Source organism: Galeopterus variegatus, unplaced genomic scaffold (assembly GCF_000696425.1).
Source record: "Galeopterus variegatus unplaced genomic scaffold, G_variegatus-3.0.2 Scaffold2308, whole genome shotgun sequence".
Taxonomy (NCBI): Eukaryota; Metazoa; Chordata; class Mammalia; order Dermoptera; family Cynocephalidae; genus Galeopterus; species Galeopterus variegatus.
This window is the reverse complement of record NW_007728419.1, coordinates 250,583-276,472: the sequence shown is the minus strand read 5'-3', so window position 1 is coordinate 276,472 and position 25,890 is coordinate 250,583. Positions and strand designations below refer to the sequence as shown.

The 25,890-nt window shown below is 38.5% G+C and overlaps 1 protein-coding gene across 1 annotated transcript in view; it reads left to right on the top strand.

Moving 5' to 3' along the window:
- The window catches only part of IMPG2 (interphotoreceptor matrix proteoglycan 2), a 46,569-nt gene extending 21,532 nt beyond the window's left edge, over positions 1–25,037 (top strand). The window contains exons 6-15 of the mRNA XM_008581248.1: positions 766–1,010; positions 3,966–4,051; positions 9,869–10,169; positions 11,180–12,480; positions 13,181–13,400; positions 18,779–18,989; positions 20,320–20,508; positions 21,857–22,034; positions 22,496–22,575; positions 24,505–25,037. Of these exons, the coding sequence (XP_008579470.1) occupies positions 766–1,010; positions 3,966–4,051; positions 9,869–10,169; positions 11,180–12,480; positions 13,181–13,400; positions 18,779–18,989; positions 20,320–20,508; positions 21,857–22,034; positions 22,496–22,575; positions 24,505–24,517 (2,824 nt within the window). The 3' untranslated portion in view covers positions 24,518–25,037. The remainder of the gene's footprint in view (positions 1–765; positions 1,011–3,965; positions 4,052–9,868; positions 10,170–11,179; positions 12,481–13,180; positions 13,401–18,778; positions 18,990–20,319; positions 20,509–21,856; positions 22,035–22,495; positions 22,576–24,504) is intronic.
- Positions 25,038–25,890: the final 853 nt, after the last annotated feature.

Here is a 25,890-nt window from a genome sequence, read left to right as displayed (position 1 = left end):
AAAAAAAGAGCTAGTTTCCAGAGCATTCGAAAAACAGAAATTTATACAGTTGATTGGGAAAGGATTACTACGTTAGATATAAAATTGGTTGATGCCCTGGAGGGAAGTAAAATCATAAACTTTGGAGCTATCTTTCCTACCAGGCCAAAAAAAAAATCACATCATAATAGGTTTTTATAATTTAGTCTTAAACTTTATAGAACAGTTAACTGTCATATTAGAAAATACTCTAGCATGATATATTTTAGAAAATAAAAAACTATCAATTTGCTTTATTTCTAAGTTTTTTATAGTTTTTCTTCCACAATAAATAACTGTGTTTTAGTACATAATTCATCCAACAACAATAATAAAGAAATATGAGTGGATTTCCTATTGTTGGGAGAAGTTAGAAAGACTTTTTATTTTTTTAAACAGGGAGGAGAAATGCTAATAAGGAAAGAAGGAAGCAGGCTGATAGTGAAGAGAGAGGAGTTGGCTTTGAAGGAGGAAAGAGAATGTGGGGGAGGATGTTCAGATAATTCTGCAGGGTTGCCTCTGAGGCCCCCTTACAACACTTTCCCCATTCTTAGAGCTGTGACCTTCTGTTCTCCGGGAAGGAAGAGGGGATGGCCAAAGGTTGCCCAGAGTCTGCAGAGCATGGCGATGGAATCCGTTCTCTCTGAGATTCCCCATCTGGGTCTAATGTTTGTTCTCATGGATTAGACATTCCTTTCTTTGTCTTTCCTTAGCTGGACCTAATCTCTTCTCTCTTTTCAAATGTAGTGGTATAGATGTTCGCTATGCAGTTACCTTCAATGGCGAGGTCATCAGCAATACCACCTGGGACCTAATCAGCCTTCACTCCAACAAGGTGGAAAACCATGGCCTTGTGGAATTGGATGATAAGCCCACTGCTGTTTATACAATTAGTAACTTCAGAGATTATATTGCTGAGATACTACACCAGAACTTTTTGTTGGGGAACTCCTCCTTGAATCCAGATCCTGATTCCCTCCAACTTATCAACGGTGAGTTTGATATCCATTATGAAGTCCTTGTATAGTTTTAGTTTCTTTTATGATATGATCTGGTAAAAACTAATTTCTCTAAATATATGTGGTTCTGAGCATTCTCTAGAATGCATGAAACAGGAGCCATCCTGATAGGAATGGAGCATTAGCCGTGCAGCTGTTCTGGAAAGATTAATAAGGGGCTCTCTGGAATATTTGTAGACAAAAGGCCACAGAAGGGCAAGTGGAGAATAGCATGACATTTATGAATAGTTTAGAGAAATGGGAGCAAAGTAGGAGAAAAAGAAAAGTAGTATGAGTTGAAATGGGCTGTAGTCTGCCCAGGCAGCCAAGACATGAACTCTCCAGAGGTAAGTCATCTGGTAAAGTCTTAAAAGTCAGAGAGCGGAAGAGAAGGAGCAGCTCAGGAAACTTAATGGAAGATCTTGGTCAAAGCAGAACTGATAATGGGTGCTGTGTAGAATCCCAGATAATCCAGTAAAAGTTTGAATTCAGATAGCTGTGGAGATCCAGTTATGATCTATAATGAACAGGGAGATCCAGGATCATAAAGGAGAGAATACTTTGGATTTGGAGGCTAAAGGGTGGCCCAGTCAATTGGGACTGAAGCTTGCTGAGAGTCAGGCTACTAGCATATAATATGTTAACTCATCAGAGACATGATGTCTTATTAACTTCCTTGCTACTTCATGTTTGCTTCTCCATGATTTCTTCACTCCTTGGTAGTTTAGCCTTTAGAATGTCCAGTGGAGTATATTTTACTGAAGTGACAGCATGGCAGAAGTACCAGCTGCCAAAGAAGAAAATCCGTGTGTTAGGGCAATACTAGCAGTGACGCATTTTTACAGTCTCTACATCTCCCACACATTTTTAAAAGAGAGTATCCTTTCAGGCAGCTATCACCCAGGACTCGTACGTGCGTGTAAATAAACAAAAATACATACTAGGGAAGCCAGAGAGGCTTGTTGGATTTACATAGGAAGAACAGAAAATTATTAGTGGAAGAGAAATTCTTGTCTTTCCAGGCAGTTGTGTGAGTGTGTGCATGTGTGTGCATGTGCATGTGAGAGAGACAAAGAGAAAATTTTTAATAAAATTTTACTGTTTGTAATATAATCCCTTAATGATAATTAGGATTTTTTTTTTTTTTTTGAGAGTCTGGGCTAAAACTTTAAATTGCTTTTCAACTATTTTGGCTGCTGGACTGATATTTCTTTAATGTGACACTGTGCTGAGACAGGGCCACAAAGTGACCTGATCTTTATATAAGTTATACAGGACTTTAAGATGGAGAAACTCTCTCCTTAATGGATGATAGAGCTATGAAGCTATCAGTTTTAAAACATTAGGGAGTCTTTGTATTTTGGAGCAGGATGGGTACCCTGGGCTCACTTCTTCATATGCTCCTTTTTCATTGTTGAATCTTGTTGGAATACAGAGAAGAAGCTTGTTGTAATCTGAAACTGCTGACATCCTTTCAGCAAGGCTAATAGAGACTAGCTGGGGGCAAACCATGGGGACAGCATATGGACAGAAGTTCCCAGGAATCTGGATATTGGGATCAAACAGAGAAAATATATAGTTAGAAAGTCATTACCTAAGGGAGATTGGAACCTAAATAGAGCAGCAGGTGCAAACCCCCAGGTCAGTAACCAGGGTGGTGGGAGAATGGCGTGAGGAACAGGCAAAGTAAGGTCGTGTAGGAAACGAAATCCGCAAACGGCATTGCAAGATCTTCCTTTTATGTGGAGCCTGTAGGTGGAGCTACCTCCTAAAAGGTGTGCTAAAGCAGAGGTCAACAACTCTCTTAAAATTTGTAAGCAAGTTCAACAAAAGCTGTAGGCTATCCAGCACCAACTAATTCCGGTGCCTTGGCCTTTCATTAGATGTATGTTTCAGTTACTCAGAATTTTGTTCCTAAAATCCATTTCTGTTGTCATGCCAGCTTCAGAGTTCTAAATGACTGTAGCTTTCTAGGTAATTTAATCTTCATCTCAAAATAAATGATTATTCTTGATCCATGGAACTTATTATCCATAGAAGATAAGAGAATTGTATACACAGTTGAAGAGAATTTTGGAAAACACTTGAACCAAATAGGGTTGTCAACTTCTGCTTGCTCCGTCTTTGTCAGGCCACTAGGAACAGGTGAATGAAGAGACTGCTTCTATTTTTTGTTACATACACCAGGTCACCCTCCTGGCAATCCCTTCTCTTTAGCTTTTACTGATCCCCTCTCCCCTCCAGGCAGAATCGGTTGTTTCTTTGTCTATGTTTCCATGCTTTGTATATATTCCCCTCGCATCATTTTGTAATTCATAATTTGTGTTTATGTTTCTGACACAGGCAATGCTTCCAGAAGAGAAACTTGACTTTATTAAGTTTATAGCCTTAAATTTGGCAAAGTCTGTGGTAACTAGCAAGGATTCAGTAAATCTTTGTTGGATTAAATTATACAATCTACTGTCTTTTCTTCACTGCCCTTTAATATTGTTGTAACGATAAAGCTTTTCGGTGTCCTAGACCATTTTTCAAAGCAGAAAGTGCATTTCATACTTTTTTCATACTTTTGTGCCATTTTTAGCATATCAACCAAATGAGTTGAAATTTTAGTTCAACTTTCTTAGAATTAAAAAAAAATCAATTTGAAAATAAAAATACTGCTTCATTGGAATCTAGAAAAGAATAAAAACTGACTTGAGAAAGGAAAGGAAATGAGATAGGAGTGACCTAAATGTAATAATGGGGAGAATCCTTATTTTATGTTGGATTCTTATAATTCAAACAGAGTGAACCAATATAAGTAAAATATCTGAATTAAGTAGCAAACATTTTCTAAGCAAGTCTGCCCTGTCCGTTCTGCCAAAATATAATGAGGAAGAACTTGTCCCTGTGCCTCAAATACAGTAGTGTTTCAACTAAAAATGTTCTTTAATATTGTTCTTTCCTCAGTGAGAGGAGTTTTGCTTCCTCAAACTGAAGACCTAGTTTGGAACACCCAAAGTTCAAGTTTCCAGGCGACGCCATTGTCTATCCTGGTAAGTATGTTTCTAGAACCAGGCCTTCAAGCTTCCCTCTGTACTTTCACCTACTTACTTTGGTGTCATGAATTTCCCAAGCTGTTCCCATTTCAAGTGTTCTCTTGCATCATCCTTGGAACATTACTCATAGTTGTCAGCTCACGGGTACCAAGTGTTGGTTCAGAAACTTTAAGCCTCCCACAGTGGTTAAATGAAATCTGCATTGCCAGACTCCACATATGGTAGAATACTTATTTAGGGTTTATACTTGTTTGTTGATAATTAAGCTGGAAGTACTACTGTGTTGTTCTCTAAAAGCTACCCAGAAATAACTTTTATAGCCAAGACTATAATTGATGTACATAGGTACAGAATATGGATTTTTGTTTCAAGGAGAAAAAGTTTAGACTCTAAGTATATAGAACAGTGTGTATATGAAAGGGAGAGAAGGAAGAGTAAAAATATTGGCTAGCTGACAAATGACAGGGACTCTAAATCAGGCCTCCTTTTACTGGACTAAAAACATTCCCTTTTGCGTAGAAACAGCATGAAATGAACTTTCCTTTTTGATCCTACCACACAGCTCCATCAGGAATTCCTCTTCCCCCTCCACACCTCCACTTGCCACTTCGCTTACAGAGAAGCATCCACTGGAAAAGAAAATGGCTTTCTCAAGTGCAGTTAAAACAACAATGACAGCTGCAGCCACCACCACCACACTAGAGACTTACCTGTCTGTAACGAGGACAGGAATCTTTTATTATCTCCTAGCCACAGTAGGGGGACTCCCTTCCCATTGACATTCCTCAGTCCTTCCAGCTTCTTAAGACTTTTTTCTGTCTCATGTCAGCTGTATGAAATGCTTGTTTCTCGGCTTTAATACAGCAATAGAAATTTAGAAAGCCTACCCCCAGTTCATTTAATCCTTAATCTATGCAGCCATTTTCTTCTATTCTATTACAGAGCAACTCAATTTTGAAATGTGGAGTCACAGGAAATAATCTTTTCACTGATTTCCATGTTGAAGAAAAAAAGTTGGGGGTGGAGGTTGATTTCAGAGAGTATGCTCCTTTGGTGTTTATTTATTCATTCACTTACTCATTCATTCAAATATATTTATTTTGTGCTTTTCATGTGCCAAGTGCTGGGAAAATAAGATGAATAAGGTGTGGCCCTGCCTACAAGAAGTTTCCAGTCTGGTAGTAGTAGACAGACTTCTAAACAAATAAGGTAATGCAGATGCTATCCTAGAAGTCCAGCCAGGGTGCAGTGACAGGGAGTGGTGATGGCACTAACTAGCCTCCGCTGCTTCAAATCACGTTTGACCTGGGTCTTCTCTAACCATAGGAAGAGATCTGTGATGACATTTTAGAATCATAGTGTAAAGACAGAGATTTCTTTGTAAGCCAGAGGTTGCAAACGAGACCCCAGCTGGTTGGATCCAGCTATAGACTTTGGAGCCAAATTTTAAAAAACATTCCAATATTTAAAAATTAGGAGTTTTTTAGCATAAAAACACAGAATTCCAGCTTCTTTGTAAAGCAGGAAGATCTGTGATCATTAAGTTTACATTCCTTTGTGGCAGAAAGTGCCTAAAGCTTAGCTGTGGCTGCCTTTTAATGATGGCAAGAACTTATTAACTGAGTTTACTTGTTCATTTATGTTGCAGTGGTTCTGTTTGCATTTTGTAGCCACCATTTGCATTTAAGCCAACTCCTTATGTGTTTTGAATAATTGTGGGGTATTAATTAACAATTTAAGGAGACATTGGAATGTTAATTGGTGATTATAAGACATAAAAAAATGAGTGATTAATTAGAAATGTCTGGTTATTACTAATCCCTGCCTCCGTCCCTCCCTTCCTTCCACTGTTAGCAAGATTTTATTCTATTACAGAACTGAGTTTTTTTTTTTAAACCAGATTTGATTTTTAAAAACTATTTTAGAGTTAGGAATGTTGGGATATTGAATTTGATACCTTTCTGTCATCCTGACTTGGAAAAATCACTTGTTGCACAGTATGCTTTCTATAGCACCAGCAAGTTTTTCAATTGGCATTAGCAGAAATGAGACCGGCCAATATAATATTAAACTTGTCAATATACTACATTGAAGTAAAAGAAGAATTCATGAGTCGAATTTATTGCTATGGGAACATCTATTGATATAAAAGTAAATGAGGTGCTGTTCCTGGCATGTATGTGTTTATCTTTCAAAATGTATAAGAAAGCTTCACTGCCATGCCATTTTTTAAGGGGTTATTTATTTGGAATGGATGATCTTCCTTCTTTTTTTAAAAAGTCAAGTTGTTTAGTTTCACATTTTATGTTGCTTATTTGTGACTGACTTGACTTTTATTAAAGATATTATGTATTGTTTTAATTTTTATGAAATGAAAAGGCATTTTATTTATAGATAATGCTAAAATAATATTGTTTGAGGATTTCTTTTTCATTGAGGATTTAGCTGCTTTTCTAAATGTGTGTCAGGTCATAGCCTCTGTCTGATAAAACTCAGTTTCTTAAGCAAAAATTAAAGGGCTTAACCATCTCGCTTGGAATTTTTTTTAAAAAAGCACATTTGGAGTTTACAAGAATGTAAATATGCCTGATTCAACTGGAATTATGGGAAGTTTTAACACATCTCTAGAAGCAGTTTTAGATAATTAAGAGGAAAAAAGTGAATTCCCTGATATGGTATGATCATCATTGTTGTAACTCCTTTTTTGAAGAACAGAACTTGGTGTTGAGCAAATGGCCTTTTTACTTTCCCCTGAATATATATGTGGTTTTAGATAACCATATATATGTGGTTTAAGAAAAGGGGAAAGGAGGGAACTTTTCTTTCTATACAAACAGCCTCCATATTTCATATAACAGACATTTAAATATTGAGAAATGGCTCCCTCTCTCCCTCCCCTCTGTATTCACCTGGGTCTTGCAGATCTGTGTGATATGCTAACCCAAATTAGCATGAACTGCTAAGTCTGTTGGCTCTAGTTTCTTTTCTTGGAATCCTTCCACCATCTGCGTATATACACTTGTAGAGACTTCTGAATGAATAGCCTGTTATAGTGGAAAATCACTGGTACTAAGAACTCTAGAGACTTAGCGTCTTGTTCTGCTTTCTTCTGTATGTTTTGTGATCTTGGGCATTTCACTTCTATGAATCTCAGTTCCTTATCTTTAATAGGCAAGGTTGGACTGCATAACTCTTGAAGTCCTTCCAGTTCTCAGATTTGATTCTTTATGTTCACATACACATGTGCATGTTCAGTCCCCCTTTCCAACATAAGGTTTTTATAAACCAAAGGATGGCCTTGTAAAGCACCTGAGCCTTTGGCAAGACAAAAGCTGGCATTTTTACTTTTTTTTTTCCCCCTTTCACGTTCTGAACTTCAATTTGTTGTCTTCTCATTTATCTGAAATTTAACTCTTGCTCTCTCTATCTGGTCCATTCTTGAGGACCCAGAATAACTTAGAACCTTCAGGCAAAATTACAGGACTACTTTGTGTGTCTCTTTTATGCTGAATTATGTAGGAGCACACTGCACACAGGTCAGTGATCACAAGCTGCCTACACTGTGTAGAGTTATGAAAGGTTAACTCTGCTCCTGGTGATTGCATAGTCTTAAGATACGAAAATTTACCAGAAAAGTGTAAGAAGTCTCCTTGATTATCTTTTTTGCCATGATTTATGAACCAAGTCTTGCTATCCTCAGGTTCACTTCTGATGGAGGATTACCCATGAGGGAATTTTTTATTCTGAAATCTTTCTCTTTTTCTATATCATTTGCAATTGCATCTAGTTATTTGAGAATGGACTTCAGCTTCCTCTTTCTTTACATATGTCTTGCTTTTTCTCTCATACATTTCACTTCAATAGACTCAGGTTATTAAGTTATTAGACTCCAGTCTTGATTACATTCCATTTTTGTGACCAAAGCTACATTGCCCAAAATATTTACTGATATTGCATCGTACACTTTTCACTTTCTTCTTTCCTTTCCAGATTCTTTATTTCTAATTACAATTAACCAGAATGACACCATTTTTGGTTCATGTTGTGGTTGTTTTAACCAGCATGGTAGCCCACTTAAAACAGGACCTAATTAAAACAGCATGGACAAGGCATGAAGTGATGGTGTAACTGAGTTCCACAAAAGAAAATAAGTTTACTTGACAGAGTGCTTTTAGCTTAAAAATAGGTAAAACTGAGAGGATCTCCTCATATAACCAATGACCTTTGCTTATTATCTGTCCTGTGTATTTGTCACTAGAGAAAGAGATAAATTAGGACATGCCTGGTGATTTCTTGCCTCATGGTCCCTCCCTGTGATTGGGAGAGCCTCCTCACACAGACCTTTGCTGGAGAGACAAGGAGAGATGTGTAAGCAAAGTGCAGAAGACTAATCAGGCCTTGCATCGACCTGACTCCCTCCATAGGCCAGTAGGTTCTGTTTTATTTCATGGCCACAGACTGAGCTCTAGTTAGCCACCTTCATATTGAGTGCTTTTGTTTAAAAAGCATATTAGCTTGAGACTGTATGTCCATGAAAATTCACTACCAGTGATAGGCATCTCCTGGAGGTGGGGGAAAGTGGTTAGATTCAGTTTCATATTCTTAGTATTTGTGGGCTTTACTTTGTTCATAGCTATTGCTTGAATTCTAGTCTTTTGGTAGGTTTATAAATGTGGGAAATTTCTTAATGTTTCCAGTTGGTAAGAAACATCACCATTCAGCAACCAAAGAAGTGTATTAGAAACCCAGGCTGGAATAGTATCGAACCAGAACATGATCAGGCTGTATCCTCTACTGGGAAGCTTTTAAAAGTACCAGTGTCTAGGTCCCACTCCCAGACCATTTAAGTCGAATCTCTGGGTATGGGGCCTGGGCATTGGTGTTTTTAAAAAGCTTCCATGTGATTCTCATACAATGCAGTGTTGAAAATGATTGCTCTTTTCTATTTTCCTTTCTCAGTTTTCATACAACCAGGTAACACTGTATGAGTTCCTTCTATGTGCGTGACACTTAATCTTCGTTATTCGTAACCCAGCACAGATTGAAATATGTGAATTCCTGTCAAATTCCATGGCCATTTTACCTATTAGCATCATCATTAAACTATTCTTCATAAGATTAAATAATTAGCATGTTCAAGGATTGTGTTTCTATCTACTTTTCTATTCCTGAAACTGAATTTTAAGATAGGGTTAATACTACATTAGTAAAAACTCACTATAAAAAGAAAGTTGTTCGTATTTTGTAAGTGGTGATGCCATTTTACAGGTGTGGCTATTCATTTGTGGTAACCAGACCACATTTTGATGTGGTAACATTTCTGATCAAAATGGAAGACCTTAATTAATTAAATATCTTTCAGAATGATAAATAAAATTGCGAATTGTTCTTTCCTGCTGTGGGCAATGTGCTTAGGTCTTTGCCAACAAATTACAGATATTAGTAACTTCTAGGTATTTAAAGTCATTTATGCTAAAGAGACAGTGGGAAATGAACCAACTAGAACTAGAGAAATGATATTTTCTCCCACAAATTCACTTGTTTAGGGTTTTATAAATGTTATCTCATCTGTCTCCACTTTACAGGCGAATTTCAAGAGATTACAGAGTTTTTCTCTAGATTCTCCAACTAGTAGGTGGCTGAATTGGGATTTGACTACAGGTCTATTTGATTCTAGAGCATCCACCCAATATTGCATAGCCTCTGTATCCCTAGAAAATCTAGGAATGTAAATAGATTGGTGGCATTTAAAATCATTTTTATGTGTTTCTTTTATCTATGATATGATTTTAGCCTTTTTTTTCCACCCTGCAGGATAATACCCTTCAGGCTGAATGGCCTTCAGCAGATGAATCCACCACCAGCAGTATTTCACCACTTGATTTCAGCTCTGGTTCTCCCTCAACCACTGGCAGGAAAGCCTGGTCAGAAAGTCCTTTGGGTGATTTAGTATCTACCCCCAAATTGGCCTTTCCCTCGAAGGTGGACCTCAGTTCTTCCCCCAAAGTTTCAGAGCTTATCCACTTGACTCTTCATTCTGTCACCCCAGCAGTGCTTCAGACTGGCTTACCTGTGGATTCGGAGGAAGGGACTTCTGGATCTCACTTAGAAGATGGTGAGGAACTATAATCACTTTTCCTACTTCTTTATGGTATTAGATGACAAGGACTTTGAAGAGAGGAAGAGACTACAGTTAAGAGAAAAACATGAAAACATGGTAGCATTCATTAGGGGGAAATGTCTTGGGAAACTTGTGTGAAAGAGGAAACAATTTAGATCAGATTTAATTGGTTGGAATACAGAGTCCAATAGGTAATTAATAAGAAATGAATTTGGGGAAGTGGGGTGAGGATCAATTAATAGATATTTTGAAGGTCATATTGAAGAGTATATAATTTAATTAAATTACTACTATTACTATTAAAGAACTACTTTACTTGAATATTGGAGTGGTAAACAAACAACATCAAAGAATATTATTCGAAGAGTTTTTAATAGGATTAATTGTGGGGGCCAGGTCTAAAGATTTTATTTTGTAGTAGTATTGAGAAAAGGAGAACCTGAACCAGGGCAGCTACAGCAGAGATAAAGGAGCAAAAATGAAACAGATCTAGACACTGTGGAGGAAAGGAAAAAAATCAGTGTGACTTAGGGTTGGACTACACATGTGAAAGAGGAAGATGAACAAAGATATCAGTAATGAGTCCAGGACTGTGAACATTGGGTGAATGTGAATGATGATGGGCAATAGACGTAACAGGGAAAATGGGAGTTCAAAGAGAAACACAATTTCCAGGGAATTTTCTCCCTAAGTTCCCACTGGATTCAGTCTTTGTTGTCAATATGGCTACCAGCAGTTCTTTATTTTCATGGAATTAAAATAAATCAAGTGTCTGAAGATTAATAATTTCAATAGTCAAGATCTTGTCATCCTCAGAGAAGGAGGGTATATTCATGAATAGTTGCCCCACATTACAAACACATTATCACATCTTGTTTGCTAGATATAGCAAAGTAAAAGTCAGCAACTGTCCCTGTTAACGGGAAAAAACATGTAACTGGTTTTATTCGGAGAATATATTTTGGCAACTCTTTAGATTAATTAATGGAAAACTTTATTTTTAGGATTAGCCAATGTTGAAGAGTCAGAAGATTTTCTTTCTATTGATCCATTGCCTTCAAGTTCACTCACTCAACCTGTGCCAAAGGAAACCATACCATCTATGGAAGACTCTGGTGTGTCCTTGACGTCCTCACCATATCTGACCTCCTCTGTCATCTTAGATCTTCTTGATAAAGAAGTAACTCTACCTTTTGGCTTGGACTCCAAAGTCAAAGGCCAATTAGAACAGAGCACTTTGCTGCCAGATGCATCCATGGAAGAAGAATTTATATTTGAGAGCAGTTTAGGTTCAGGATCTGGGCAAAAGGAGGATATGATTACTTGGCCATGGACTGAGACTTCATTAGAGAAGATCATGGAACCACTTTCCAAGTCATGGCTTGAAGATGAGGATTCACTTTTGCCAACTGAGGATGTAGATGAGAAACTAGTTGTGGATGACAAAATGGATTCCACAGACCAAATTATTGAGCATTCAAAATATGAGCATGATGATAGATCCACAGACTTTGCAGAGGAAGAGAGCCTTCATGGACCTACCCTTGGTGGACCTACTGTGCCCATCTTTGCAGATACTGAAACTCAGTCTGCACCTCTGATCCTACCCAAGCACACATCAGAGGTACCTGACATTGACTATTACTCAGTTACCAAAGCACCTCTTCTAATGGCATCTATAGCAATCTCTGCTTCTACTGATAAACGTGATCAAATAGATGCCTTCCTAAAGGGGGATATGGAACAAACTACAGAGTCACCCCACCAGGAAGGGTTTGACAGCAAGGTTTCAGTGGTGAAGCCAGATATACAACCTTTGTGGACCATATTGCCAGAATCAGGTATAGTCTGGACAAGAACTTCTTCCCTAGGAAAATTGTCTGGAGAGACACTGGCAAGTACACCGCAGAATACTGACAGACTCTGGTTGAAAGCTTCCCTGACACAGTCTACCGAATTGCCTCCAACCACAAGCTCCACCCTGCTGGAGGATGAAGTAATTATGGGTGTACAGGATATTTCATTAGAACTGGACCGGGTAGGCACAGATTACTATCAGCCTGAGCTAATCCAAGAGCAAAATGGCAAAGTTGGTAGTTATGTGGAAATGTCTACAAATGTTCGTTCCACAGAGATGGCTATTGTGGCTCAGCCCACAAAAGGAGATGACTTGAGCTATACCCAGACTGCAGGAGCTTTGGTGGTTTTCTTTAGCCTCCGAGTGACTAACATGATGTTTTCAGAAGATCTGTTTAATAAAAACTCTTTGGAATATAAAGCCTTGGAGCAAAGATTCTTAGAATTGGTAAGCACAAAAAATAAAACATGGGGGCTAGTGAATATTTAGCTATGAACTATCCTTTTTCCCCCTCAACACACAAGGTCTGAGCCAAGGAAAGTATGATCTGCAGTGGACATTCATTTTTCTTTTCTTTTCTTTCTTTCTTTTTTTTTTTTGGTGCCTAGCTGGAATGGGGATACAAACCCTGTACATTCATTTTCTATCATCCACAAACACTTGTAGTGTCATGGCCTAGGATTGGTAGGAAAACAATAAGGCAGATACAAGAGATGGAAGACACAAAAGTGGCATGAGGATGATATGACAGGTTGGATACTGAAGATTGTATTCCATAAATTCTGAAACTGAAATAAGTTTGAGATTTCTTTTCACATTTTATTGTGAGACCAGTGTTTTGTGGGTTCCTATAATACCTTCACTGTTATGATCCTTTAGGGAAAAAGAGAGAATAAACTCACTGAGGTGTCTAAAACTGTTTATGAGTTCCTCGGGGCTTCTAAATATCACTACCAGAATCTCATGTCATTCCTACTTTATACTTTTGTTAATTAACAGTTTAAATGTAGATAGAATACAATTAGGAAAAGTGGGGGAGGGGCTCATCCTTGCCTTTTTTGTTTTATTTTGCTTTGGTATTTATTGGGTAAAGTGCAAAATCCTGTCAATAAACTTACCACTTCTTACCACTTTTCATGTATTGTAGTTGGTTCCCTATCTCCAATCAAATCTCACAGGATTCCAGAACTTAGAAATCCTGAACTTCAGAAATGGCAGTATTGTGGTGAACAGCCGAATGAAGTTTGCCAAGTCTGTCCCTCCTAATGTCAACGATGCTGTATACATGATTCTGGAAGACTTTTGCACCACTGCCTACCAAACCATGAACTTGGCTATCGATAAATACTCCCTTGATGTGGAATCAGGTAATGGTATTGCCTACCTACCACGGTGGTCTCTTAGTGGAATCCAGTGATTACTCTTGTGTGTTTTCCTCTTCATTGAGTCAATCCAGTGCTTGTAGGAAAAAAGAGTATTACGTCAGATAAATTTTCTACATCTTAGTAATTTCTAAACTATTTCTTCCAATGACATCAATATCATTCTCTTTTTAAAGCGTGGTCCACACGTTTTATCTTTACTGGCTCACTTTCCATTTCCTTTTCTACCCACTCTATCTCGCTCTCTCTTCTACTTATCCACTGAATCTAATCCTGCTATGTCTTTATGTTGTCAGGCCCAAAAGATTTGGATTCTCTTCTCTTCTCTTCTATATTATTTTTCTCAGTTTTTGTATCCATTCCCATTATTTTAAGTCATAAAGTCAGTAACTCTTCACATTTTTATATGCAGAAAAACTTCTCTTCTGAGCTCCAGAATCAACAGCTACTACTTTCCTGGGAATTTCCACTTTGATGTATTTTATGTATATCAAACTTAAGATATCTAAGAGTGAGCTCTTGTTTTCCATGTCTGTCTCCCCTCCAGCTAATTCTACTGCTTCCTTAGCTTCTCAGTCTTGATAGATGAAAGCTTTATCCACTCAGCTGCTCAAGCCAGAAACCTGCAAAGTCATTCCTCATAACTCAGTTTCCATCACTCCCAACTTTCAGCCGTTCATCAAGCTTATATTGATTCTGAATTCTAAGTGTATCTCAAATCCATGCTCTTCTCTCTATCTCCACTGCCACTACTCTGTCCAAATCACCGTCATCTCTCATTTGGACTGATTTTACCACTTCCTCTTATCCATTCTCCAGACAGCAGCCGTGTTGCTTTTTCTAAAACATCAATCAGATTACTTCACATTGCTACTTGAAACACTTCAATCGCTGCCTGCCTGGTTCAATAGCCTCACGGCCTGGTCCCTAACTTCTTTCCCAATATCACCCAACGAAACTAATCTCTTTGCTTAGCATGTTCTAGTCAAACTGCTTGTTTTTAGTTCCTCAGATACAAAAGACTTTCTTTTGCCTTAAAGCTTCTGCACACACCCCTCCCCTTTGCCTGAAATTCTTTTCCCTCTTGTCTGATTCCTGCTCACCTTGTCTGATTTCTGCTCACCTTTCATGCCTCAGTTCAAACGTCGCTTCCTCAAGACTTTCATTGATTCACCCATAATCTAGATTGGGTCTTTTCTATTAGTCTTTTCTTATAACATCCTGTCCTTTTTTTTTTTTTTTTTTTGTATTGAAACATAATTGATTATACACATTTGTGGGGTGCAATTTCTGCGTACAATATGTGATAATCAATCAGGATAATTAGTATATTTATCATTACACAATGCAATCATTCTTTGTGATGTGACCCTTAACCAATTTCTTGCTAATGCCCCCGCCCCCTCCTCTTTCTCACCTCTGGTAACCACACTTCTGTTCTCACTGGTAGAGTTTATCACCATTGTAGTAACGTTAATTTATATGCGTAGTTGTTCAAAGGCACTTTTTCTCAGTTGAGCTTTCCACAAGGATTGAGTGTGTGTCTTTTTAATTAACCACTTTCTAGCCAGAACTTAGCACAGTACCTTGAACACAGAAGGTACTCAAAAATATTGTAAATGAATGAAATGAACCATTATTTTTATTTGGTAGAATTGAATGCAGGAAATACAACTGGAGTCTGACATTTTGTTTTTCTTTACCTTCCATTTACCTTAGGATAGTGGTTTTGAATAGGAGTAAGGTAAAATGTCTGGGTTCATATTTTTCCAGTGCCTTTTATGCTCAAACTGGTTTAGAAGTCCTATTTTTTAACTGGAAAGAAGCAAACATTCTTTCGTTTGATATTCTTGGAGGACCATTATTCATTGAAAGTGAGGAAAATGATTTAGCTAATCCCCCAGTGTCCAAATCTCTTGCCACTTGAATTCTCTAAAGCAGTTTGCACATTCTTTGCCATGTAGTGTAGTGGAAGAAGCAATTAATTATAATTTGGAAGGCCTGGTTTCTTGCCTCTGCTCTATCATTTATCATTTGTGTGACCCTAGATGAGCTATTTTATCTCTGAGCTTTAGTCCCTCATATGTTAAATAGGGATAATATTGCCTGGCCTGTGTATTTTGTGGGGCTATTCTAAGGATTAAACAAATAACGTATATAAAACATTTGACTAGCCCTGCAGATGTCAGTAGTTATAATTTATAAAACTTTTGCAAAAATCAATTTATTTATTTTTAAGGAGAATTACAATAAATAAGTGCATTAACATCAACTTTGTATGTAACTCACATGTCAACTGTATGCCAAGTCACCCAGATTTATAGGGTCACCTTTTATTTTAATATTTGAATGAACTGACATTAGCCCCTCTTATGCACAGTGTAAAACCTGCATCTAGGTTCCCCCCATCCCTCAATATCTCTAGACATTGTTAGAAAACTAAAATATCTCATAATCACCTCCAGCTCTGAGCTTTTTTCTGCTGAATTTTCAGTCTCACATGTGTCTTGACCCTTGTGCTTTTTTTTAAATGTTAACCTAACACAGATCACAGTCCTGTTTTTGATTTTCCTAAAGCACTATCAGCTTAAGGCAGTTGATTCTATTAGACATTTGCTGATGGTATGAGGATAATGGGGAAGGCTTTATTGCAGCACAGCAGATGGCTTAAAATATTACTATTAGGCAGAACCATTCCTAAAATTCCTCAGCCACACTCACTCTCAAGGACATCTCTTACTGGCCAACTTTTCCCATAGGACATAGCCAGGTGCCATGTTGCTCCAGCCATGAAGCTGTATTTCCAGACCTTCTTCACATTTCCTTCACTCTCATTTTTCTGGACCCATCAATCCTTCTCTTAGGCTGCTCCTACAAAAGCAGAATGTAATTTACTCTACAGTTTAGATCCCTGTCTCCCACCCCAAACTTGGCTCCCTGTATACCTTTGCTTCCCCACAGAGTCATTAAGGTACTTTTCCAAACATAGGACCAGCTGTCTGGGCATTCACCTTTACCCAGCACAAAGGACTGGAAAGAAACATTGAAATCACTGTCTTTTATTTACACGATTAAAATAGTAAGTTTGAGGGCTGGCCCCATGGCTCACTTGGGAGAGTGTGGTGCTGATAACACCAAGTCAGGGGTTTGGATCCCTATATGGGGATGGCCAGTTGGCTCACTTGGGAGAGTGTGGTGCTGATAACACCAAGTCAGGGGTTTGGATCCCTATATGGGGATGGCCAGTTGGCTCACTTGGGAGAGCGTGGTGCTGACAACACCAAGTCAAGGGTTAAGATCTCCTTACTGGTCATCTTTTTTTAAAAAATAAGAAATAAAATAAAAAATAAATAAAATAGTAAGTTTGTTTTCTTTCATTGGTCCGAAAGCAAAGGGGAGCAACATTTATCTTTTTCCTATATCTATATCCTTTTCCTAATCTATAGAAAATATAGATTCTATTTTTTCCACCCCAGACAATCACGCACTCCCACAGAATGGTCACAAAGTTTTAAATAGAATTTTCCTACTACATGTATAATTTTAGGTAATGACCCTCATTAAATTATCACTTTATCTCAAGATTGGCTAGAGACAAAATTGGCTTGTCTCTTGCCTAACTTATTTTCACATGTACTGTCTCAGAAACTCTTGAAGTTCCATCAACAAAGGGGAACCATGCAGGACCATCCTCCCTGTCCCCTATATACCCTCCTCTCTCAGTGCTATGTCAGGCTTAGATAATTTTACGATTACAAAGCCACAGAATGAATACTAGGATAAGGATGCGAAGATTTAGGAAATACACAGTGGAATCCTGCTGTCTAGTTCTCTTGCAGAAAGTGCCCTTCTATCAGCACATTTGTATGCTCTTTGTTATATCAGCATCTTGGCAGTGGTACCCCTTCCCAGGACTGCTGTAACCACAAACTAGGTGGCTTATAACGACAGAAATTTATTCTCTCCCAGTTCTTCAGGCTAGAAGTCCAGTATCAAAGTGTTGGCAGGGCCATGCCCCTCTGAAAGCTCTAGGGAAGAATCCTTCCTTGCCTATCCCAAGCTTCTGGTGTTTGCCGGCAATCCTTAACATTCCTTGGCTTGTAGATGCATCACTCCAGTCTCTGCCTCTGTCTCTATAGAGCCTTCTTTCCTGTGTGTCTGTATCTCTGTGTCCAAATTACCCTCTTCTTATGAGGACATCAATCATTGAATTAGGGCCCATTCTAACCCATTACGGCCTCTTCTTAACTTGATTACACTGGCAAAGACTCTGCATAAAGGTCACATTCTGAGGTTTTGAGGGTAAATGAACTTTGGGGGGACACTATTCAACCCAGTACATCCCCCTATTCCCATGTGGGGCCTAGGGAGAGCAGCTTCAGAGATCTTCTAAGCAAATCCAAGAGCATAGACTTGTGCAAAATTGTCCTTAATTTTCAGAGCAGTAAGAAAATCATTGCTTTTCAAAACAATATTAATTTTTGGAAACTGGCAGACTATGATTTTTTTTTTAATCTCCCTTAGCCTTTTAGCTAAACTTTTCCATACAAATGAGTCTATGGATCATTTCCACTTATTTCCTCTTTTTTCAGTATCTCTGTCACCATTTGCCCATTTGCTGTTCACAGGTTGTCATTCACTGGGGAAGAACGTATGGGAACCATGGTAAAACAGAAGGCCTATCCATGGTCAATATCTTCTATCATTTTTGACTACTTATTGTCCTAATTAATTTTAAAAAGTTGTCATTTTCCCTCATCTCATCAGTGAAAAATGAAGTTACAAAGCCAAAATATTGTTGGGAATGGCCTGAGGAGGTGCAGGGCTGATTTATTTTGCTAACACTGGCTTCCACAGGTCTCAACTGTTCTTAGGCTGCTCTCACTGGACTGTACCCACCACTGAAATTCCTTGCAGTTCTTTCCTGGACTGTGTCTCTCCATCCTGTGTTCTTGGTGTTGTGTGGAAAATGTATCAGTGTGTGCAAAGTGGAGACAGATTACAGCAGGTTAGGGTTGGTGGAAATGAATGGTACATGAAAACTGTGTTTATAATTACATAACATGGATTTTAAAGTATCTGTGTGCTCCCTAGATAAAACATGTAAAGACTTACACAGGTCATAGGGTTTTATGATTTGGCTCTGAAATCTGACAAAATTTGAGAAATTTGACAAAAATCTCATCAATCTACGATGAACCGGAAATTGCTTGTGGTATTGGTGGTGATGCTGTACTTTAATGACTCAGGAAAGGCGTTGTCTCATGGTACTTTGTAGGGAGCTTTAATGAGGAGTTCCATGTACTGCAGTTCCTGTGCTTTGCCTTTCTTCGCATCGTTCTCTGGTCTGTTTAATGTTTTAGGTGATGAAGCCAATCCTTGCAAGTTTCAGGCCTGCAATGAATTTTCTGAGTGTCTGGTCAATCCCTGGAGTGGAGAAGCAGAGTGCAAATGCTACCCCGGGTACCTGAGTGTGGACGAACTGCCTTGTCAGAGTCTCTGTGACCTACAGCCTGACTTCTGCTTGAATGATGGAAAGTGTGATATTATGCCTGGGCACGGGGCCATTTGCAGGTATGTTGTAGTTAGGGATTTTGATTTCAAAGGCTATACACACTTCCTCTGATGAAATGGGTCTACACCTATAATTTTAGAATAATCATTGTAACATTTATGATAGAAATTATATCTTGGCAATAGATGTGTGCCATCTAATTCTCGTGTGAAGAGTGGATTATTTATTCAATTGGTTCAGTTGGTTATTTTATGCTCTTGGGGAGCTGTAAAAAAATAATTGTCTGCTTATGTCCTACTTAGAGTAGTTGGAAATCTTTGTGTCATAGTTTTTACTGGTAATGATAATGGAACTGGTGTTCAAATGAGGTTTAGGCATAAGATCAACACTTGACGCTCTATCTAAAAGTGAAAATAAAGGAGTTTTATTCTTCTATTTGGATTATATTTTTAATGGCTTTGGACTCTTCTTAGTCCTATGTGTATTCAAAAACAAAGAAAAGAAAGTATTTGAAGTTTTTGAAGTGGTGACAAATATGTTTTCCTTTAAGTAATCTGAGATCCATTTTTAAAAGGTAGAACCAGCACAAATGCTGCAGATGAGCAGATTTGGTTAGCCTGACCATCTTTCCCTTCCCTCTCCCCTTAAACAAAGCCAAACAGATCACCCTCCCAACTACACACAATGAGAGGTGCATGGTTGTCAGAGGAGAGAATGCTGAGAATAAGCAGCAGAAACATGAACAGAGGATAATGTGTGAATCTCAAAATAAGCAAATGTTGGCATAGAAGCCAAAAAACAGAGGAAATACGTGGAAATGATTCAGATACTTCTATGTGAAAAAGCATAAAGTTTAGCTAGAAAACTAAAGGGAAAAATAATCTCTCAGTGTCCAGAGAAATTAATATCATTTTGAAAAGCAGTGATTTCCTTGTTGCTGTGGGGGTTGAAGACATTTTCACACAAGTCTATGGCTTTAAGGTATAAAAGTCTCTCCAGTGTGGTGAAAGTTTATAAGGAGTCTGGAGGCCTGGGCTCTAGACCCAGCTCTGTTGCCAACTAGTTGTGTGATCTAAAACCAGTCACTTTTCCTCCTGTTTTTTGTTATCCATAAGTAAGGAGGTTCAATAGAGTAATTTCTTTAAGTCTATTCAGTCTCTTATTTGGTCATTTACAAAGTCATTGGGGATCTTACTAGGTCTGTGCCAGGCATCACACACAGCCTTAAATCATACGGTCACTTAATCCATATGTTCAACTCTTTAATGAAGCTTCATGTGGTCAGCATTTATTTCTTTACCTTTTCCCAGTCCCACTAAAGATTCTGCTGTTGAATGTAACTTTAAGCAGAGTGATTCAGATTCTGGATTTGGTGACTGTTGGTTACAGATGCCGGGTGGGTGAGAACTGGTGGTACCGGGGCGAGCACTGTGAGGAGTTTGTGTCTGAGCCCTTGGTCATAGGCATCACCATCGCCTCCGTGGTTGGACTTCTCCTCGTCTCTTCTGTGGTCATTTTCTTCCTCATCAAGACTCTTCAAGCACAGTATGTCAGGAGAGAAAGAGAGAGGCCTGTCAGGTAAATAAGGAAAAGAGCTCTCTGATGGAATAAAGTGTTCCTTTTATTCATTCATTTAGTACTTACTATGTGCCAAATATTGGAAAAGCAGCTGGATGGAGAGAGATTTAAAGGAATAAAAACATGGTCCCTGTCCTCAAAGAGGTGTCAACTTGGAAAGAAATATAAATAACATTGCAAATAAGATGAGGAGCCTAGATGAGGGCTGAATTATTTTTGCCTGGGGGAGAGATTCTTAGAAGTTTTAATGATGGTTGTGATATTAGCTGAACAGAAGAGTAAACGTTTGCTGAGAGTGGGGTGGGCGGTTTCTAGCTAGTTGAATGAGCAAGAGCAAAGTCGGGGAGTTATGTATGAACCTCAAAGCACACTGAAGGAAAGGCATCACCAAGTGTGGCCAGATGCGTGTTGCATGGTGAGGGAGGTTTTGGAGAGGGGTTAATGGAGATAGAAAAGGTGAGTTCCCCTTATGTGAGGACAAGACCTGTTACAGTTTGTTTCCCTTGGGCTCATACCGATGGTAATGAATCAGATTTTAAATCTGAGAATCTGGTTCTCTGTTTAGTTAAGTGTGGCTTCATTAATGGGAGAAATAAAACCTGGTTCACTGGCTAGACTAGGGATCCAAGAGGACTTTGGGTTGTTATGTGATCATAATCCCTGGTTGTACTTTGCTTCTGTGCTTCTAAAGTCTACAAGAGCTACTACCAGGTCTATGCTACCTTCCCTTACCCTCTGACATGGCTAAGGAGGCTTAGAGCACCCAGAATATACCTCCACCATGTCCTTGCATGTTTTATTGAATCAGACATTCAGGGCAGAGATTCCAAGTTCTTTGTATCATCATCACCTAGAACAGTCCTAGGCACATAATCAATGCTTAGTAAATATTTACAGTCATGAATTGAATTTAATTTTTGTCCAGCCCCCCGCCCCCAATATTTATATTTCTATCAGATTCTCTGTGTGGTAACACACTGATTTTTGATGTATATAACTCCGGGGATTATGGAGCCATATTTGTTTAATGAAATACCATCTATAAGCAGACATAGTTCCTAACCAACATTTATTGAGTGCCAGACACTGTGGTTAAATAAGATGAATGAGACATGAACAATTCCACAGGGCACTTGCTATGTAGTTGAGAAGATAATGATGATAACACCTCATAGGTAATCTTTGAGACTGATCTGGATATTTTTCACAGTCACCTCTCCCATTTGTGTCCAGTTCACTTTTTTTTTCTTCCCCAACAGAAATCCTGTCTCAGGTACATAGTCTTTCAAATAGTTGAGAATCCAAAGGAAAACCCGAATCAATCATACCTTTGTTTTTGTGGCTCCAGCAGTCAGGCTGATAGCCTCTCATCCATGGAGAACGCTGTGAAGTACAACCCTGTGTATGAAAGCGAGACAGCCGGCTGTGAGCATCCCTTCTACAGCTCTGCGAGCGGAGAGATGATTGGCGGCCTGAGCAAGGAAGAAATCAGACAGATGTATGAGAACAGTGGGCTTTCTAGAGAGGTACGAAACTTTTCATTTCAGTTGCTCTGCTGCTGGTGTGTGTGTGTGTGTGTGTGTGTGTGTGTGTGCGTACGTGTGCACGTACATGAGCTTCAAGAAAAAATGGATAATATTTCATGATTAGTCTTTAACCTATGATATCTCCCAGTCAATATGGTAAGCAGAGGGTATTCGATTCTGAGCTGTACCTTATTCCCCACCCTGCACTCTTTTTTTCCATTGTTAGCAAATACTCTCCCCCTACTCCCTTCCTTAGAAATATATGTCTGAGTTAGAGCAGTACATGTAATATCCAGAGCAGTATATGTAGAACCTTCCATGTCTCTGAAAGGGCAATTCTTTCTTATAGCTCTCCTCTGGTTGAAAGTTGTAAATTTATTATCAAAATTAGAATACCTTTTAAAAGGCCGTTGAGATTTTTCTAATGCAATGTGTGACCTCTTTTTTTGTTGTTGTTTAAGGAAATCCAAGAAAGAATGAGAATTTTGGAACTGTATGCCAATGATCCTGAGTTTGCAGCTTTTGTGAGAGAGCATCAGATGTAAGCATTTGAAACAGCTCTTGACCCATGGTCTTAACAGTTTGCCTTAGAATAGTGCCCCCAGCATCAGCATGTAATTCTTGTCTGTTTGAGAGGGGTCTTGGTAGTAACCAGACTGTTGAGTTCTTTAAAGTTTATACATATCCACACAGAATATCTCATTTATTCTTTATGACGGCTTTATAATTTGGGTATTTCTTATTTGAGGAAAGGAAGCCTCGGAGAGATGAAGGGATTTACTTAAGATGGCAATGATAGCAAATGGCAGAGAAGATTTAAAACTAAGATACTATCTCTCTTGGCCTAGAGATTCCCAGGCTATGTCCTATTTTCTCTCTTGTTACCATGGATTTCACTGGGGATCCAATGCTATAAAATATTTTTCATAGACAGTTTCTATAAGAAGCATCCATAGTAATAGCCACATTATTAGAATTATATAATTATAACAATAACCATAAATCCTCACATATTTCAACACGTCTTTCCGTTCTTATCTCTACAGACACTCTTTAGTATGCTTTGAATCACACATCTTATTAAAGCATATCTCTTGCCTCTTTCAAGTTTATGTTAATTTCATTCTGTCTCTTTCCATTGGCTTCTCTCAGCATGAATTTTTGGGCATGTGTCTATAATTTTTTTTCTTGGTTCCCCAGGTTCCATAACCAAACTTAGGTTACAAAAACAAACTATCTTGTAAAGTGACCATTGAGGGCATTAGTCGAGTATAGTGGGTGGGGTTACAATTTGGCATTGGTGTTGGTCCTACTGCCGCCTTCACAGAGGTACTTGCTTATGGACGGGTCCAGCCAGGTATCTGCACCTGACTTTTAGAAGAGGAAAAACCAGAGCAATTCATGCATACTTGTAAAAGAAATTGATGAAGTGTCAAGATAACACCCATGGCTCTGAGTGATGCCTCTGTCCCTTTGCTGCAAATCCTTTTTTTCTCCCCCATTTTTCTCTACTTTTAATCACAAGTGTTATCTATACACACGCAGTGCTCCAAATCCCTTTTCTCTGATACGCAGCCCCTTCATTCATGGTCCTTCTCTGACAGAAGGGACAAATTGATACTTAAGGAAACCGAGGAAGATACTTTTCTAATTCCATGTGCGTGGTGGAGATGCTGCTAAAAATCTCTGAACATCTGACTTAGGTCCCAGGAGGCGCTGCCAACCTTGCTGAATGCTGTCAGAGCAATGTTACGAGGAGTCTGCCTTTTAAACCAGGACATCCACTCATTCCTGCATCTCCCGGCAGCAGATGGCCCATGGCTCCATTTCACTAGTATCCAATAGAAAGAACGTAAATGACGTTTTTGTCTTACCTAAGACCCTCAGAGCCACATGCCTGAATGTGTTCCCTAAATTAAAAATGCATCTCATCTAGGGTAAGACATTCAAGGAAAGGATTCGGGAAGGCCTAATTAGAGACTGGCAGATTGACTATGTGCTTCAGCTTCTTCTGGTGAACTGTCTGGCATTAAAATATACAAAAACATGCATGAAACAAAGAAGATTTAAACAAGAAGATCCCATGAAACAAAAGAAAGTTGACACAGACACTACAGCCTTAAAAAGGTCATTCATAGAGGGAAGACAGTGTTGTAAAATGTTAGGCACACAATCCATACAGCATTTTTAAGTTTTTGCTTAGTCTTAGAATTTTTATCTGCCAAGTAGCCCAAGAAATATTGGTGAATTTGATTTAGGATTTGGTAAAAGCATTACATGGTCTTTGTAGAGTGAAAAAAAATTTTTTTAAACTTCGTATAGCACAAGACAACTTTTCTTCAAAGAAAGAAAATAGAAAACATTGGCAATTTTAAGGAACGTAGCTTGGTGATGTTCCTAAATGCAACAGAAATGCATTTCAGTATATTCCTGCTTTTTTAATGAATTGCTCTTTGTTTTTTCATGGCAGGGAACAACTTTAACCATAAATCCTGTTTTGAGACTGATTAGAGACCTGGAGAAGATGGAGATCACTTGTTATCTATGTCATATAACAAACCTGGATTTTGAACTCCGTTGGAAAAAGAGTTTTCTATTTAAAAAAATTAAATGTGGGCACATGGTTTTTTTTTTTTTTTCCCCAGCTTAAATTTTTAGAATGTAGTAAAAGATGTGACAGACTTCTACAAAGTCCGAAAGCTGTGTTTAAAGAAATTCAAAACTGTATGAGTTCTGGAAAGTATTCTACATGAAAAAAGCAAGACCTGGGGGTTAGGGCTGTAATAGCTGTGTGCTTCTGAATCTTTGAGGGTTTCTCCTAAGAGTTGTGCTTCTGGTTTTCCAGAAGGAAAACAAGGTGAGACTATTACAAGGAGAAGTCACGCTTACTAAGTGAATATTTTGTAACATATTTGTTATTGTCAGGTGGGATAGGGAAGCCCTTGAAGTAGTCTTAATATAGTTTATAGTCAGGCATTCATCTAAATAAAATGTTAAGTTTTGTGTGGGTGTGGTTTTTTTTGTTTTGTTTTTTGTTCGTTTATTTTTTTGGTCAAACTGCTAAAGAAAAAGCAACCTTTTTGCTGCAGTATAGAATTAGGTTTGTACTTTATGCTTCTACCAGAGTTTTGAATTTCCTGAGCATATTAATCAAGACCACATTGTGAGACTTCTAGTCAAAATGGTGGAATAGACGGTGCCCAGCATCACTCTTTCCCACAAAACAACAATTTACAACTATAAAAAAACAACGACAGCCAAGCTGGGGCCTCTAGAGCTCAGGGGAAGAGGAGGAGAGACCTATAGAGTGCATGAAGGTGGGAAAAGCCACGATGAAAGAAAGAAAAAACTGCTCTAACTGTGTAGTGGATTGAATTATGTTCCCTCAAAACTCATTGAAGCTTGAATTGTGTCACCTAAGTTTTATGTATTAGAAACTTAGCCCCCACTGTGACTGTTAAGAGGATTGGAAATCCTATTTTGGTAATATTTTGTAATATCCTATTTTGGTAATATTTTGGTGGAGCCTTAAAGAGGTGACTGGATAGTAGGACGGTGCAGTAGTGAATGAATTAAAAATGGTGGTCAGGGGCGTGGTTCTGAGGACTTTAAAAGAAGAGGAGAGTCTGTCTTTCTCTCTCTCTCTGCTTCCACCATCTTGCAATGTGAGACCCCTGAGTCACTGTTGCCACCACCAGAAGGACTTTGGACTTCCCAGCCTCAGAAACTGTGAGCAATAAATTTTGTTTTCTTTTTAAATCACCCAGTTTCAGGTATTTTGTTATAAGCAACATAAATGGACTAATACAGACCATTTGGAATCCCAGCTACTTCCAGGCTGGAGCTGCTGAACACA